Here is a 16,030-nt window from a genome sequence, read left to right on the forward strand (position 1 = left end):
TTGTCTTCTGAGTTTCTGGTGCACTTACTCACACAACAATCAGCTGTTCTTCGTGTGTGCAGCAGTGCTGAAAATCGGTGTGTGCATGCGCCCCGGCCAGCTGATTGTTGGGTGCGCATGCGTGCCAGAACCCAAACGCTTGGCTTTTCCAGAGCACGATCCCTTCATGCGTGCAGCAGTGCCGAAAACCATCCTGTGCATGTGCATTGGCCATCTGATTGTCGGGCATGCATGCATACATGCTGGAACCCGGAAGTTCAGCAGCCCTGACGAACGTGTGTGCGAGCGTGATGTTTCTGCGCAACCTTTTCGACACTCCATGCTAAAAAGGTTTGCCATCACTGCCCTATGGGAAAGAAGCAAAAAAGGGTGGCTTGAATATTCCAAGCTAGCTAGTTTTCCTTTGTGCATTTCAGAGGGAATTGGCAGCCATTGCAAAAGAGTTGGAAAGGGTAAGAGGAGAGGCCTGGCGCCTGGGCCGCCTCTACCCTCTGCCCAGGGAGAACATGATGAACAGACTTTCTGAAGTGGACGAGTGCTGGGAGAAACTAGACAAGAAGTGTGTGGAAAGAAAGTTGAAATTGCAGCAGGCTGAACAAGTCCAAATCTACTTCAATGACTGCAGAGAGTTGGTGTATGTATGAATTAGCTTGATAGATCTTCCTTTCATAATATTAAAGGGGGGGGGGTGCAGATGAAATCTTAATACAGCAAATTTTTAAAACATTTGGATACACGTGTACTATACTTATACCTACCTTCAATGCTTTTGAATATAATACAGTGGAAACTGAATTTCACATTTTGAGTTATGCATCGATTATTTATTTGCCATGTACCCAATGTATCTCATCAGGTAATTAATCTACTTTTTAACTGGGGTTTTTGCAGAGCCTGGGCAAGGAAGATGCATTCCCTGATTGTTTCAGAGAAGGTAGCAAATGATCTTCTGGGAGCTGAATTGCTTATTAAACGCCACAAGGAATACAAGCTTGACATAGACAGACAATGGTTGGAATATGAAGATCTGGAGCAAATTGGATATAATCTGGTGAAGAAAGGACATTTTATGTGTCTGGAAGTAAGCTACTGATTAAAGAAAGCAATAAATTGAAATAGCAATTATAGCATGTTATGAAACTTTAGAGTATACAAAACAATATGGTTAATCTGATTGCTTCTTGTTATCTTATATTTCTGCATTTTCACCATTGTTGTGAGAGGCTTAGAACTGCAAGAGAATGTACTTTAAATGCTTTAAATGAATTGAAACAATGAATACACTTACTGACATTAAAGCCCTTGAGTGAGTGAACTATGAACTGCCTTCTTGCAACCAAGTGTTTGCATCAGTAAATAGGATAGCATAAATTATTATTACTGCATACACCTTACACTACAGGAGGGCTATAGGAAAAGGAGCAAGATGAAGACAAACTTGTGATCAAATCTAGGGTTCTTCTTTCATCAAAACAGAAGAGATTGCCTGTTTGGTTTCTGTACTTAATTTACAAACATACCAAACTTCCCAGCTGGGTTCAGGAAGTAGCTGTGACCTACCCTGTTTTCCCAAAAATAAGACCTCCCTGGATAATAAGCCAAATCAGGCTTTTGAGCACATGCACTAAAATAAGCCCTCCCCCCCCAAAAAAATAAGCCCTCCCTGAAAATATTGCAACACAGCAACAGCAATGAGGTGACCATGCTCACCACCTCCTGCACCTCAAAAATAATAAGACCTCCCTGAAAATAAGGCCAAGTGCTTATTTCGAGGGTCAAAAGAAAACAAGACTCTGTCTTATTTTCGGGGAAATGGTAAGAACAAGAAAAAATTAGGAGTGTGACATCAAGATCCATGCTGAACCCAAATGAAACTAATGGAGTAGGTTACTAGTCAGTGAGATATCACATTCCTCTTAGAATGTGCTAGACTAGAGTAAGCATTAGTTTGTATGTTAATAGCTACCTATCTTCTTGAAAAAGTAGGTTTTCAATCCTTTTTACACTGAGCTTGCTTCTTGAGAAGATGCTAAAAAGTTGCAATTCCTCTGCATTTACTAAAAAGTTTGCAGTTTCCTCACTTTCTAGCTGAAGCTGGTATTTTATCATTTTCTTATAGGGCTTGTCAGGAGAGAGACTATCTGTCCTTTCAAATAGGCTGCAGAATATTTGAGACTTGAATGTGTAACATTTTTACAGTGCAATCTGGAAAAAAAAAAGCTTTTAAAAGTTTTAAAACTGAAGACTCAAACTATGCCACATCACCAAAAGAGAGCAAAAACCAAGCTTCCCTTATGACAAACTTTTAGAAACTATATGCCCATGCTTACTTTATCTTTTATAAACTGACATATGAATGGGGGGGGGCGGTGTTGATGCAAATGCAGCCCTGCCTACCTGCCAAGATTCTCAGATCATTTAAATTGGAAAAGTATGGGAAACAGTTCAACAAACTAGGATATTAAGCAATTGTTTTAATTGGGTTTAACTCACACTACAATGAACCTTAGTTCTACACATCATAAGCAATGATTCTTGGAGATGTACATGCATGAAAATTTTGTATCTTTTTTTTTCTACGAGGAAAATTACTTTAAATTAGGGAAGGCCAGCTTTCCCTAATCTGACAGTGTCCAGATCTGTTGAGAGTGCAATTCCAACAATATTATCTGGAAACTCTGGAAACTGCAATTCCAACACATCAAAAGGATGCCAGGTTGGAAAATGCTAAAGTGGTTAATTTAATTTGTTTCACTTCTTTAAAAATTACTCTAAATCTTGTGTCTAAATTGACTTCAACAAACATTACCTAATTATTCACTTGCATTTGTAGTATGGATATAGAAATGGTTCAGGAGACTTTAGTTTAATTTTCTTTTGAACTGCAAGGGTCACTTGCCTTACCCTCTTTTCAGAGTGATTGAGAGGATTAAAATAGGTATGGCAGAAGACATCTAGCTAAAGTTTCAAAACAAATAAATTGATCTTGTGATCTAAAAAAAGTACAAACAGCGTAGGGAGAGAATAAGATGGTAACTTGATATGAGACAACCAAAGTCAGGCTCAAGGTTTCCAGAAACCTTGACACAACATATGATCCTTCAGACTATATGAAGAAAGAGGGAAGAAAAGAATAGAATTTGTTTGAAAACTTCCTTATGGTCATGATATCTTAGTAACCATGTTGATTTTTATAATTCTACTCAGCTTGCCTTATGATTTGTAAAAAGATCTGAAAATGATGCAGTGGGGGAGGTAAAAATTGTTTAGTCCTATTACTAAATATGAATTTTGCTGGGCATTTTTGGGAAACTATTCTATTTGCATTTTTCAGGATAAAAAGTTAAAAGTTATTGTAATCTCTAAAAACAAATTGGTCAAGTACTCAAAATATTCAGCTTGCTACAATATCTTGGATCTGCAGGACTTCCAGACAAAGATTATATTGTATAATTGATCTTCCTCATTTTTGGCATTTAAAGTCAAACCTTATGTTCACTCTTCTCTTTGTCCATCTTCTTTCTTTCTTTCTTTCTTTATTTATTTCTTTCTTTCTTTCTTTCCTTCTTTCTTTCTTTCTTTCTGCCATGGCAGAAAAACTAAATGCAACTGCATTTAGCACTAGCTAAAGCTTCCAGAATTCTTCAAAAGCGGCTCCATGTAAGGCCATGTTATAACCCACTCTAGAGGTAAACAGGGCATGTAGGTTGGAAAATGCACAACTGATGTACAACTCAAAGTTATGCAAAGGTCCTCCTATCCATGTCTGTCACCTGCTCCTCAAGTAGGAATCATCAATTTAGAAGGACACTCTGATTACACACAGAGTTTGTCTGTGCCAGATCATGAAGATCTGATCCAGAAGGCCCCAAAACCAGCACCACTCAGTCCTGTTAGGGTTCAGCTGAAACATGTTGTTTCCCTATCGATATGTTACTATAGCCATTTGTTGTTGTTCTCTCAGTTACTTAAAATATGTTATTAAAGACTAAAGAATACCCTTTGTTGCAATAGCAATAGCAATAGCAGTAGACTTATATACCGCTTCATAGGGCTTTCAGCCCTCTCTAAGCAGTTTACAGAGAGTCAGCATATTGCCCCCAACAATCTGGGTCCTCATTTTACCCACCTCGGAAGGATGGAAGGCTGAGTCAACCCTGAGCCGGTGAGATTTGAACCGCTGAACTGCTGATCTAGCAGTAGCCTGCAGTGCTGCATTTAACCACTGCGCCACCTTGGCTCTATTGGTTGTTGGAATTTAGTGAGTATTGTATATCACTTTGAAATTATTTTGAAATTCTTGTTTGGGGGGGGGGAGAGACTATTTCACTACTGTACATTAATTTGGGACTGAATTCCCCCCAAACAAAATAGCTCAAGAAGTTTCCTGGAAAGACATTACAAACTCAGCTTACATAATAAATAAGAAATGAAATGATCGGAGTTTTTTGTATTTTTGTTCCCCTCCTTCAATTTCCATATGGGAATTTGTTTCTCTAGATTGAAGAGAAGCTCTCTGAATTATTGGAGTTAATGCAAAAAGTGAGGGAAATCTGGGATCTGAGGAAGGATTTGTATGAGGAAAACTGGGAGATCCAGCTATTAAAAAGGGAGCTGGACTTTGCTGAAACCTGGTTGACAGCAAAGGAGAATTTTCTTTCAGATTCAAATTATGGGGTAAGTAAACATAACATAGTGAAAAATGCCAAATTCAAACCTATCCCAAAACAACTGTATCACTTCTGTAACTTTTTAATTACCTACTTTTATTTTTTTACTTTTCCCCAGAATACTGGGAAATTTCTTTTGAATTTCTCTTATTGCACGAAATAAGGAAGGATATTAAACATTTTTCTATCACTCTATTTTTCCCAGCTGCCATTTTGCCAATGGGTAGAGAAGTTTGTGTCTGATTTATAGCTTGCCTTTTGCTTCAGGAACTCACATAAGCCCCCGTCATTTTGCCCTCAACCACTCTGTAAGATTAGTGCTGAGGCAGAATGAACAGCTCAAATTCAGCCAATGAGTCTTCTAAAAACAAACCCATGAGACTCAGAGTTATGGCTTAATTGTATAATACTGAAAGAATTCCATCCCCAGCCACAGTGACAGCAAAGCCTGCGGAATGTTGCCATCAGGAGAGAGAGGGAAAACTCCCACTGATACCAATGCCAGCTGGGTGGGAATTTCTAGTGAAATTGCTGCAATCACCGCATGCAGCTGAGCCAATAACTATTGCCACCCCGCCCTTCCCCTAAACAAAATTCCTTCAAAATTGAATGCTATTGTCATATAAAGACAAGTAAAGACACAAATCTTGTTGCCTTCCAACATTCATATTCCAAATATAACCTTGTTAATGAAGAAATGGAAAGAGCCATCTGTGCTTCATTAGCTGGAAAGCTTCATAGCCATTCCTCACAACCAACTTAGATGTTTCTCTCTCCCTATTCTGCTCTTTCCTCTCCCCCCTCCCCAAATGGCCTTTCTATATTGAATAATTGCATTTATTGACTTCTTTCCATAGAATTCTGTCTCTGATGTTAAACATCTGTTGAAGAAGCATCAAGACTTTGAAAAAATGCTAGAAGCCCAAGAAGAAAAGTTTTCACAGTTGAACAGAAAGACAAAGGTACTGGGTTAAACCCAGTAATGGGATTCAACATTTTTTACTACCAGTTCTGTGGGTGTGGCTTGGTGGGCATGGCATGGCTTGGTGGGTGTGGCAGGGGAAGGATACTGTAAAATCTCCATTCCCTCCCCACTCCAGGGGAAGGTTATTCAGCTGGGAGTCGGGAGGCAGAGGATAGATGGGGACGGGGCCAGTTAGAGGTGGTATTTACTGGTTCTACGAACTACTCAAAATTTCCACTACTGATTCTCCAGAACTGGTCAGAACCTGCTGAATACCACCTCTGGTTAAACCCAAGGGAGACATGTGGGGGACAGGCTATATATAAATACCTTCCATCATCTTTCCAAAATCCATGTGGTTTTATACTTAAGCTTAATAATAAGGTGGCAATTCACTCAAACTTGGTTTTTATATTATGCTTGATCTTCTTATGGCTATGTATGGATTACTTTGTGCAACAATAGCCCAATGGTTTTAAAAAAGAAAAGGCAGCCTTTTAACCACAGAGATTTAAAATACAGGAATGATCTTTAGTTGGTTTTCCCCCCTCAGTGGTCTTGCACATGTGCCCTCTGTTCTTCCTTTATTTGAGTATTTTATAGAGCAGTATGAAAATTACAGAGCATTACATCATCCACATTTTTGATTTCCAATGGGTATCTATAAGGAAGTGTCTCTGTAAGTAGACTGTCAGGTTCTGCAGACTTTTCTTTACAGGTTATGGCTGTCATGTGGCTGTGACAGCCAGAGCCAGAAGTGCTACTTAATGGATATATGAAGATATCTATTGTTCCATAGATGTCATCTTGCGGGGGCGGGGAGAGAACCAGTTTAAGACAATGGCAGTTAAGGAATGGATTGACCTCATCCTGCCCTGATATTTTCTTCCCTTAAATCCCATCTTTCGACATTCTTACTTGGTTTTTGCTCCTTCTGTGAAATAGCTATCATGGAAGGTCACCTATAAAAACATCAAATTTCTTTGCCAATTTTCCAAAAGTTTCCTTCTTCTGGGAAAAGATTAATGTTTTTTTTTACATCATTCTGAAAATGTTTTAAATTTCTTTGGGTTTCTTTTTAAACTGTGTTATTTTTGCAAAATAGTAGAGTAGTGTGGCTAATCTTATTCTCTCTGTAGCCTCCATGACTTCTACTTCTCAATATTTGGCCAGCATTGTACAATCTGTTAGAAATGAGTATTTGACAAAAGAAGCAAATAAGACTGTTTTTCTGCCTACATTGTTTTATATATAATTGAAATCAGGAAAAAAAAATTAAGTAAGTTGAATGCAATGGCAAAGTATTACTTAAGAGCTGTGAGTAGGGAAAGAAGACATAAGATCAAGAATCAATGGATAAAAAGTGAGCATAGATTAAATACAAGGGAGAGTGATGAGCATGAAATCACATTGCTAATACATAAAGAATGAATGGAGATCAAATTGCAAAGTAAATATTTGAGGAAAGAGCAAGAGGAAGGAGAAGATGAGAATGTCATGTCTGGAAAGAATTGATGAGATTTTCAGTTAGAGACAAATGAGTAATTTAAAAATAAAAGACAATACATGATTCATTACTTTGTTGTAGTGGAAATAAGGATGGTTTGCAAGGACCCAAAGATATTAAATGGGTTTGCTATAAACAGTTGTTTAATTAAAATTCCTTTTCTCTTATTTCACACTTTTTGTTTCTTTTATCCACTATTCTTCACTCTTAGTTTCATTTTGTATAAGCCACTCTGAAAGTGTCAGTGAAAATTGCCAGTGACTATTGGTGTACATTACAGCCAAAAAATAGCAATACAGACAAAATAGTAATGGTAGAGTAGTAGTAGTAGTAGTAGTAGTAGTAGTAGTAGTAGTAGTAGTAGTGAGACTAAATAGTGAATCAGTGGAGCTGTTACCCAGTTGTGTGTTTTCTTACACCATTGGAGGGAGGATAGGCATGAAAATTCAACATTCATACTCCATTGTGGTTTCCTAGTGGTATAGAAACTATGTGAGGCATTTGTAACAAACTGTCATACAGAGATGAAATCTTACTGGTTTTTGCTCCTTCTGTGAAATAGCTATCATGGAAGGTCACCTATAAAAACATCAAATTTCTTTGCCAATTTTCCAAAAGTTTCCTTCTTCTGCTCATATGCATATGTATTCAAGGAATGAATAATTCTACGTGCAGAAGCCTAGATATCATTTGATAAAGTGGTCAGAAACTTGCAAATTTCATATACTAATGATATATTTTCAATAGAAAGCAGGAACAGTCTTTTGTGTGTCCTCCCACTGATTCCAAATGATTTTTTTTCCAGAGAGAATTGAAGCTACTGAAACAAATGACTATAGAAGAAAATGAGCAAATGACCACATTGATCAAAGTCCCCTCACTAAGAAGGCGACATTCAGATAGAAGAAGCACAATGCTTGAACCAAAGAAAACTCAGCAATTACCACTTATGTCCTCAATTCCCAATTTAAGAGATCCCTTCAATGTCTCTCCTACCCAAAACTCCAAAGAGAGTTTACATCAAATCAGTTCTGAAGAAGACTTGAGGTTGATCAATGATTCTCCTGAACCAAGAGTGATTGGCTTAGAAAACTCCATGCCAGAAACTGAGAATTCTTTGTGTCCTTCATTGACCTCAGACTTGAATAACCAGCAATCTGATGTTGGATTTTTGGAGTCACACCATAATGATTTCAATCCATCAGATGTGATAAACAGTTGTGAAACTTCTACCTCTGAGTTAGAAACTAGTGAAATGAAAACTCTGGATGGTAAAGGATCCCCTGATGACTGCCAAAGTCTTCTGCACTCAGATTTATCACCAGAAGGATCAGAAACTGCTCCCCAAGTAAGTTATTCCCTTTTGTGTTACCCTTTTGTTGACTGAACAATGACATCATTACTTATTTTTATATAAAATAATGTTGATTCATAAGAAACATTCCAAAATTCATAATCGGGTGATGTCTTTCTTCAGAACAGCCAAAGGTATTGCCAATTGTGAGCAAAATTTTCCAGTCTCATTTTTTTTTTCATTTTTATGGGTCAATGTCCTCCAGAATTATAGCACTGAAATTCAGCTGCAATCTAGTAATTAAGCAGAAATTCCTGCCAATTTTTAGCAGAAACCCCCTAAAAAAAAAAAAGGTAGATTGATACCTATCCCCACCCACACTGAAATTGAAGGGAAAAACACCCAAGGCAAAAATTCTGATCTTAACACCTCAATAATGTAATTTGGTAAGTATCATACTGTATATAGCCTTCAGCCATCAAAAATGGGTTGAGGGATAATGAAAATATTAGTCATTGCCATAAAAATGTTGCTTTATATTAAGAGAAGAGAAAAAGACTCAAGCTGAAATAACCTGCTTAACTTTCTACAAGGTTATTTTAGAATTCCTTGTAGGCATTCTTAGAACTGCAAGTTTTAGGTTCACTTAGGACTGCACAGATAATGGTTGATCTCTCAATATTTAAAACCCAATATTTACTTATATTTGATTCAAATCTTAGACAACATAGATTGTTTCTTTGCCCTTTTGTGCCGCTTCCATTTTTCTGTGACTGCATGAGATTTTGCCACATATGGAAAACTTTCTTGGGATCACTAATTAATGCTGCATAAGTAGTTTCATTGGCTCTGATGATTGGTCTAAGGCAGTCTGTGTACCTGTTGTCAGTACATATGATTTGCCCTACTATCTATCTTCCAGTGTAATGATAAAACATCCAGTCTGAATAAAAAATCATGCGGAAAAAAGACAAGATAGGAAATCAGATGCATTCAATTTACTGTATTTTACTTTGTAGTGGTCATGGGAAACTAATAGCCTGGGGTATCCTGTTTGCAGAATGTGGCTAGTTGTCTGAAATTTACTCATAGTAATTTTATATTTGCTGAATATTAAAGAAAACAGTTACTCCAAATTGCATATAAAAGACAATAATCCTCAAAAATCCACCAGAAGCATTCTAAAATCCTCATTTTAAAGCAACATTGTTTATTAGAATAACTGTACAAAATTGTGCACAGAGACATGTATATAGCATATGAGTGCAACTTTTCAAACCAAGGACATATTTTTCTTGCCAAGAAGTGTAGCTTCTTTAAGGAACTATAGATGTTGCTTGAGGCTCTGAAGGTTTTTTCCATTCAATTCCAATGCTGAACAGCATATTTATAAACATGGGCACGCCTGCACCAGACAGACAAACTCATGCATACAGTATATACACAAACTCAAAAGATCAAGATAAATGAGACCAAAATCAACTTGTCATTACAGTGTATGATAGAATAAGACAACTATCATTTATTTTTCATAACAGAAAGCACACTTCCTCTTTAAACACACAGTTGTTCATGCTAAAAAAATCTGCCATGTTTTTTTCTTCTGATTTATGGCGTCTTCTAACGTCAGCCGGCCATCAATAAGGCAAAATATAACCTATCACCATTAGTCTCCCTTTGGCAGAAGAATGGTTAGACTAGTTGGATGATCCAATGAAAGTTTATAAATCATTAGTGAGAGCAGTAGCCCAGTCCGAGGCCTCTGGTGTGTCAGCTTGCTTCAGTAATTCAGTCTTCATTATTCAAATACATAAAGATTAATATTTCTAAGACTGGAGACTTAATTATCTACTGATTTTCTATTCCCTAAATAAAATCCTTACTTATTTCCTTCTTCTCCCACTCTACCTCTACCTAGATTGTGTGCATGGCATTTTTCTATCATATTATTATAGAAATGAGTAAATGAATTATTGTATTCAAGCTTTCACCATAACAGATTAAAATATCTGTAAGAGTCTTATGCATTTCAGATTTCTGCAAATCAATACATTATGGCAGGTTTTCTAGAAAAAAGAGACCAAGTCTGTTCAAGAAGGAAAGAGGTAAATGTAAGTATAATGATGTGGATGAAAAGTTAAGATGTGGCATCCATGCCCTTAGTATGGCTAACAAATTGATACGTTGTAAAAATAAATCTATGAACCATTTATTCAATCGATAGAAGACCCAAGTGCACTTGCCACTTATGAGCAGATACCTACTTATGCTTATAAGTCTTTGATTTTGCAGATTTTGTATAGACATGTATAATGAAACATGGGGCTCATTTATACAAAATATAGTAGGTTAAAAAAATGGTTGTATAAATGTATTCGAAATCTACACATATTTAAATAATATTTGCATTAGATGAATATATAGAATTGTAATGTTGTTTAATGTTATAATATAATATGTACGGGACTAGAAATATGTTTGGATAATATTACATTAGGCAAGTATAAATAAAATTGTAAATGTTTATTCTTATAATGAAATATGTTATATTTTACCATAGGAATATATACATGTTTGAATAACAGTGTGTGTGTGTGTGTGTGTGTGTGTGTGTGTGTGTGTGTGTGTGTGTCTGTGTGTGTGTGTGTGTGTGTGTGTGTAAATGTTTATTGTAGTGAAATATATCATTCTCTCTTTTGTTATATTTATTTCCCTTTTATGTGAAAGCGCTTTTATATGTTCTTTATTTTCTTCTCTGCGCTCCTTACCTGTCTTTAAAGTCTTCGGCACTTCTGCGCATGCGCATGGCATGTACAGTGCCTGTGCGACGCTCTGCTGAGCAGCTGGAGCATCGCGGAGGTGTCGCTGGCTGGTAAGACGCATGTGCATGCTGCACGCTGTGCACGTTCATGTGGAGGGCGCTGGCCTCGTTCCGGTCAGGATCCAGAACCCACCACTGCAAGCTACTAATGGATGAATAATTTTAAATAATGATGAGATTCATGCATAGTATGGAAATAGTTGATTTTATTTTATATTATTTCAGCCAAAGGCAAGAGCTTGGAACACTTTTTATGCTCAACTTCAAAGACATAAACTTGACTTCTATAATGATGAGAAGGAAATAATTCAGGTACTTTATTTTATAATCATTTAAATCTTAAAAATCTATTGCAGTCTCACTGAAAATCCTCCTTCAGCCTTTTTTAGCTAGTTAAGACATGCAGTTTGATAAAGGACTATGTTTTCTAATTTCTAATACCATCTATTGAAATTCCAGCAAAAATCAAAACTTCTGACTTGTATCATCAGCAAAATCCTTGTTCAATATATTTCTGGATTAAATTTAAAATACATCTATAGATTGATTGATCGGTTGATTGTTACCATGATCCTTGGCAATTTTTATGGAACAATGCAGCAAACTATGATATTGTCATATTTTCTAGAACAATGATTTGGAAAGTTACATTTTGAGAAAAATATTTAGGCTACAAAGTTTACATGACATATTTCAGATGGCACTGTTATTTCCTTGAAGAATCCACCTAGTAACAAGATCCCCTACAATGAATGGACATTATCTTGCCAATTTACATCACAAATGTTGTTAGATTATAGTGGACAGGCCCTGCCTACAAAATGCCTATTTCCCACTACCCATTTTTATTTGAGAAGCATTGATGGCATTTTACAGTTTGAAAATCACTGCTCTAAAGGATATGGAATCAAAAGCATGGGATAGAAAGTTTCTGCTTATGTCTTGTCTTTCTCCTTTTTTAGAAAATACCTCCAGATTTATCACTGAGTATAGCTGGAGCCAGGTGTGAGAGGCTAACGAACTATCCCAGGAAAAAATATGCTTTCAGCTTAAGGTAAAATGCATCACTGTTAATTAGAATCAAATGCAGTTTTCTCATTTGGGTAAGCTAAATACTGCTTAGCTTAGAATGATTTTATAGAATTGGATGCTGCCATTCTTACACCATAAGAATCAAAGTGCAAATAAAAGTACCCACAGGATGTAAATAATGTCACATGTCAAGATCAGAGGAGTTTAAAAAATGTCATTCAAGGGCAAAAGGACTTTCATCAGTTTACAAAGGTTGAGCTACCATCATTAATGATCCTGAAGTATAAATTCCTCTATCAGTTCTGTTCACTAGACTAGAACTCAACTGAACCATTACTGCATTTAACAAAATGGAGAGAGTCTTGGGTCTGAAATAAGTTATCAATTTCATTTAGGGATTACAGGACAGAATTTATCTGAAATCAGTGCATGAGAAGATTTCTTGGGCTTTGCTGAAATACAAAAATTACCACTTGTGTTTATTTTGTGTAAGAAAAAGAATGGGACTTTGGGTGGGTTTGTTTCTGTATGTATTATCTTGTGAAGATATATCAATTAATATATCGAATAAATCAATTAATTCCATCTTCAATACATGGTTTACAGAACAAGTGGAGGAGAAGAATACTACCTTGCAGCATCGTCTCAGAAGTTAATGGAGGATTGGATGTATGCATTATGGAGTAACTTAGGTAAATTGATGAGATCTAAGGAGTCAGGAGTATCTCAGCTTGCCCAGGGAATCCTTACGAAAGAAGAACAGAGACAGAATATTGGGCAAAAGAGGATAATTAATGCTAAATTTTCAGATTCTTCATAACCATGTTTTTGTGTTTTATTCCTTTGATTTCTTATATGGATTCCTGAAGATTATAACAGCAATCAGAAGGAAGTTTCAATCAATGAAAATGTGGTGAAACCTCAGATAAAACCTTGGATTTCGGCAGCTGGAACTTCTACTCAGAAACAGACTAGCAAAAGTTTCCTTCTGAGGTAGGCATGGGTTTCTGTTCACCTGATTATATTCGATTCAGTATATTCATTGCTAATTATTGCTAGTTTTTTCAAAGTGCTCAACAATATTAGAATACCAAGCATCATAGAGAGTGTTTAACTTTGAGAACAGTATTTGTGTTTACAGCCCTAAATGAATACAAATTGTTCCATCTAGTTCTTTGTTGAATAGACAAAGTAGAGGTTTCAGTTTAAGAAAGGAATAAACAAGAAAAGATGAAAAGCTGCATATTTTTATTTCCTTACGGTTTTGCTAAGTGGTTGAGCACATTTTTATTTCTTGATGATAGCTACCATGAAAATACTTACAGCTAAAGATAAAATAAATAATACTGTATTTATGTATTTTAAATGTAAACCCTTCTCTACAGATTCAGGAAAGAAAAACTAAATGCTGCCCAGACTTGCATTTGTGAGATGGGTGGCCATATCAATCAATTTTATTTAATGAATTAATTATCTTAATCTTGCTTGGTAACAGGAGAACTCCTTCCTTCAAAGCTAATCGAGAAAAAAGGCTTGCTGCAAGTTCTGCAGAAACATTGACACAAAATTACAAAACTCCTGCTCCAAATTCAGAAGATCCTGGTAATAGCACATCACTGTTTTTTTCTTCTTTTCTTAAGATATATTTCATAAAATAATACAGAATGTCATATAGAGGTGCTCAAAGTTTCATATAAAACCGAAACAACATCATGCTATGTTTAGGGTTGTTTTTTTAATTACTACAATCATTTGATGGCAATTCAGTTATCTTTTGTCACTGATTATTATAACATAGAGGGCATTTATATCAGTTTAGAATGGAAGCTCATAATTTTCTCTGTCATGCATGCATAGTTTTGAGTTTGAGATCAGAACAGGTCATTTATGGATTGCTTAAAAGATTTTAAAAAATGGCTTCTTATCTTCATTCCCATAATTTGCCCTATTATAAAATATTTAATGAAAATGAGGAGTGATAGATGTTAATCCATTATGGGATTTAGCTATGCAGTACATGTGATAGTAAAAGAAATAGTCAAATTTTATCAATTAATTAATCAATGAGCCATGGTGGTGCAGTGATTAGAGTGCAGTACTGCAGGCTACTTCTGCTGACTGCCGGCTGCCTGCAATTTGGCAGAACGAATCTCACCAGGCTGAAGGTTGACTCAGCCTTCCATCCTTCCAAGGTCAGTAAAATGAGGACCTAGATTGTTGGGGGCAATATGTTGACTCTGGAAACTGTTTAGATATGGCCGCAAAGCACTGTGAAGCAGTATATAAGTTTATTTATTTATTTGTTTGTTTATTTATTTATTTATTAATAACATTTATAGGCCGCCCAATCCCGAAGTGCTATTGCTATTGTTATTAAAACTATAACATACTCTAGATCAGGCCATCATAACTAGTGTTCAATCATGTAAATGCAAGTCAGACCAGCTGTATGGCTGGCTAAATGTTTGATGATCATCTTAATTTTGCATTTTCAAATAACAGCAAAATGATGATAGGATAGTAGAACAGTTCTTTAGGCTTCACTTACCTTGCTTTCGTGGCAACAGCATTATTTAATTCAAATACTTCATTCTTGGTTTGTAACTTTAAGAGAACAGTACAAATTCAGAAACATTTCTGCTCACTAGGGTTTTTATGCTGCCCAGAGTCACCTTATAGGGAAGGTGAGTGCATTAAAATGTAATAAATAAATGAAAACAGCAGACCTATAAATTGACAATTTTGAGCTAGATAAAGTACTTACACTTGATATAAAGCAGTTTCTTTAAAGTTGTTTAGAAAAAGTGAATATACTGGCTTTCTTTTTTCCTTTTATCTTTCTTTCTTTTCTTTCTTTCTTTCCATTTATATAGCTGCCCATCTTAAAAATAACTTTGGGTAGCTTACAATAAATTAAGGGTTACAATCCATTGATGCAAAATATATTATTTATCACTGAGCTACAGACATGTTACTCAGCAGAAAAGTCATGAATGGGTAGAATTCAATTGGCAGCAGTTTTAAATTGAATAGTTTGCCATACAGGTGTTGTAAAATATCTCTTTTATTTTTTTATACAATTTCTATTGTCTTCTGTTTCTATACAGTCTTTCTCATTCAATGCTAATCTTTTTTTTTCAGGCAGCAGAACTGAGCCCATGATGAACACTGCAAAGAGTGTAGACAATCTTGATGCTGCAAAGAGATCTAGAATAGAGACAGATCTCAAGAAACAGAAGGGGATCTTTAAATATCTTTTCAGGAAGAAATAGAAGCAATACAGTTTGCTGGAATTTCCTAAAGATGCTAGGTTCTTCAGTTCTTTTCATCCTATTGTCTTTATGATTAATTTAAGAGGTACAACTGAAAGAGAAATCTGCACACTATCTATTGAACAGGCATCCTACAAAATGTACATTTATATCTCTCCAATATTTCTGCCAAAAATTATAAACAATTATTACTTAAATTGTCTAGCATCAGTAATTTATAATTGCATGTATTTGAAAGCCATGAAAGTTTGGTGTTAATATTGGACAACCATGAGTATATCAATGCTATCATCATCATCATTATTTAGCATGAACATGAGGAGAGATAGATTTATCCTGTTGTCCTATTTTACCCATTAAAGATATGAAGTGGTCTAGGGGTAGCTTCCGGCAGTCACTACTGCCAGTCCGCTCGTAGACACGCCACCTGCATGGGCACTTAATGCATGCTGCATGCGCAGAGCAATAAA

At 36.0% G+C, this 16,030-nt stretch overlaps 2 protein-coding genes across 3 annotated transcripts in view; both read left to right on the forward strand.

The window, feature by feature from the left end:
• The window catches only part of SPTBN5 (spectrin beta, non-erythrocytic 5), a 100,076-nt gene extending 94,432 nt beyond the window's left edge, over positions 1-5,644 (forward strand). The window contains exons 59-62 of the mRNA XM_087704455.1: positions 417-634; positions 892-1,081; positions 4,501-4,677; positions 5,528-5,644. Coding sequence (XP_087560581.1) covers positions 417-634; positions 892-1,081; positions 4,501-4,677; positions 5,528-5,644 — 702 coding nt within the window. The remainder of the gene's footprint in view (positions 1-416; positions 635-891; positions 1,082-4,500; positions 4,678-5,527) is intronic.
• Positions 5,645-7,942: 2,298 nt separating this feature from the next.
• On the forward strand, positions 7,943-16,030 carry LOC106542135 (uncharacterized). 2 transcript variants are annotated; one of them, XM_014057783.2, is made up of 8 exons: positions 7,943-8,489; positions 10,469-10,546; positions 11,482-11,568; positions 12,219-12,310; positions 12,895-12,980; positions 13,158-13,281; positions 13,784-13,890; positions 15,430-16,030. In XM_014057783.2, exons 1-8 carry the CDS (start codon positions 7,971-7,973, stop codon positions 15,558-15,560), a joined length of 1,224 nt encoding a protein of 407 aa, XP_013913258.2. In that variant the 5' UTR covers positions 7,943-7,970; the 3' UTR covers positions 15,561-16,030. The 2 variants fall into 2 exon arrangements, with proteins under 2 accessions (XP_013913258.2, XP_013913259.2); XM_014057784.2 differs by having other exon boundaries at positions 10,469-10,540.

Source organism: Thamnophis sirtalis, unplaced genomic scaffold, assembly GCF_051295495.1.
Source record: "Thamnophis sirtalis isolate CommonGarterSnake01/CBP01778 unplaced genomic scaffold, rThaSir2_p1.2 scaffold_1, whole genome shotgun sequence".
NCBI lineage: Eukaryota > Metazoa > Chordata > Lepidosauria > Squamata > Natricidae > Thamnophis > Thamnophis sirtalis.

Excerpts from the sequence above, each read along its gene's own strand:
- LOC106542135 (XM_014057783.2), top strand. The coding sequence starts at position 7,971 with ATGACTATAGAAGAAAATGAGCAAATGACCACATTGATCAAAGTCCCC. Across the intron at positions 12,311-12,894 it reads AAATATGCTTTCAGCTTAAG|AACAAGTGGAGGAGAAGAAT; the intron begins GTAAAATGCATC and ends CATGGTTTACAG. Across the intron at positions 13,891-15,429 it reads TCCAAATTCAGAAGATCCTG|GCAGCAGAACTGAGCCCATG; the intron begins GTAATAGCACAT and ends TTTTTTTTTCAG.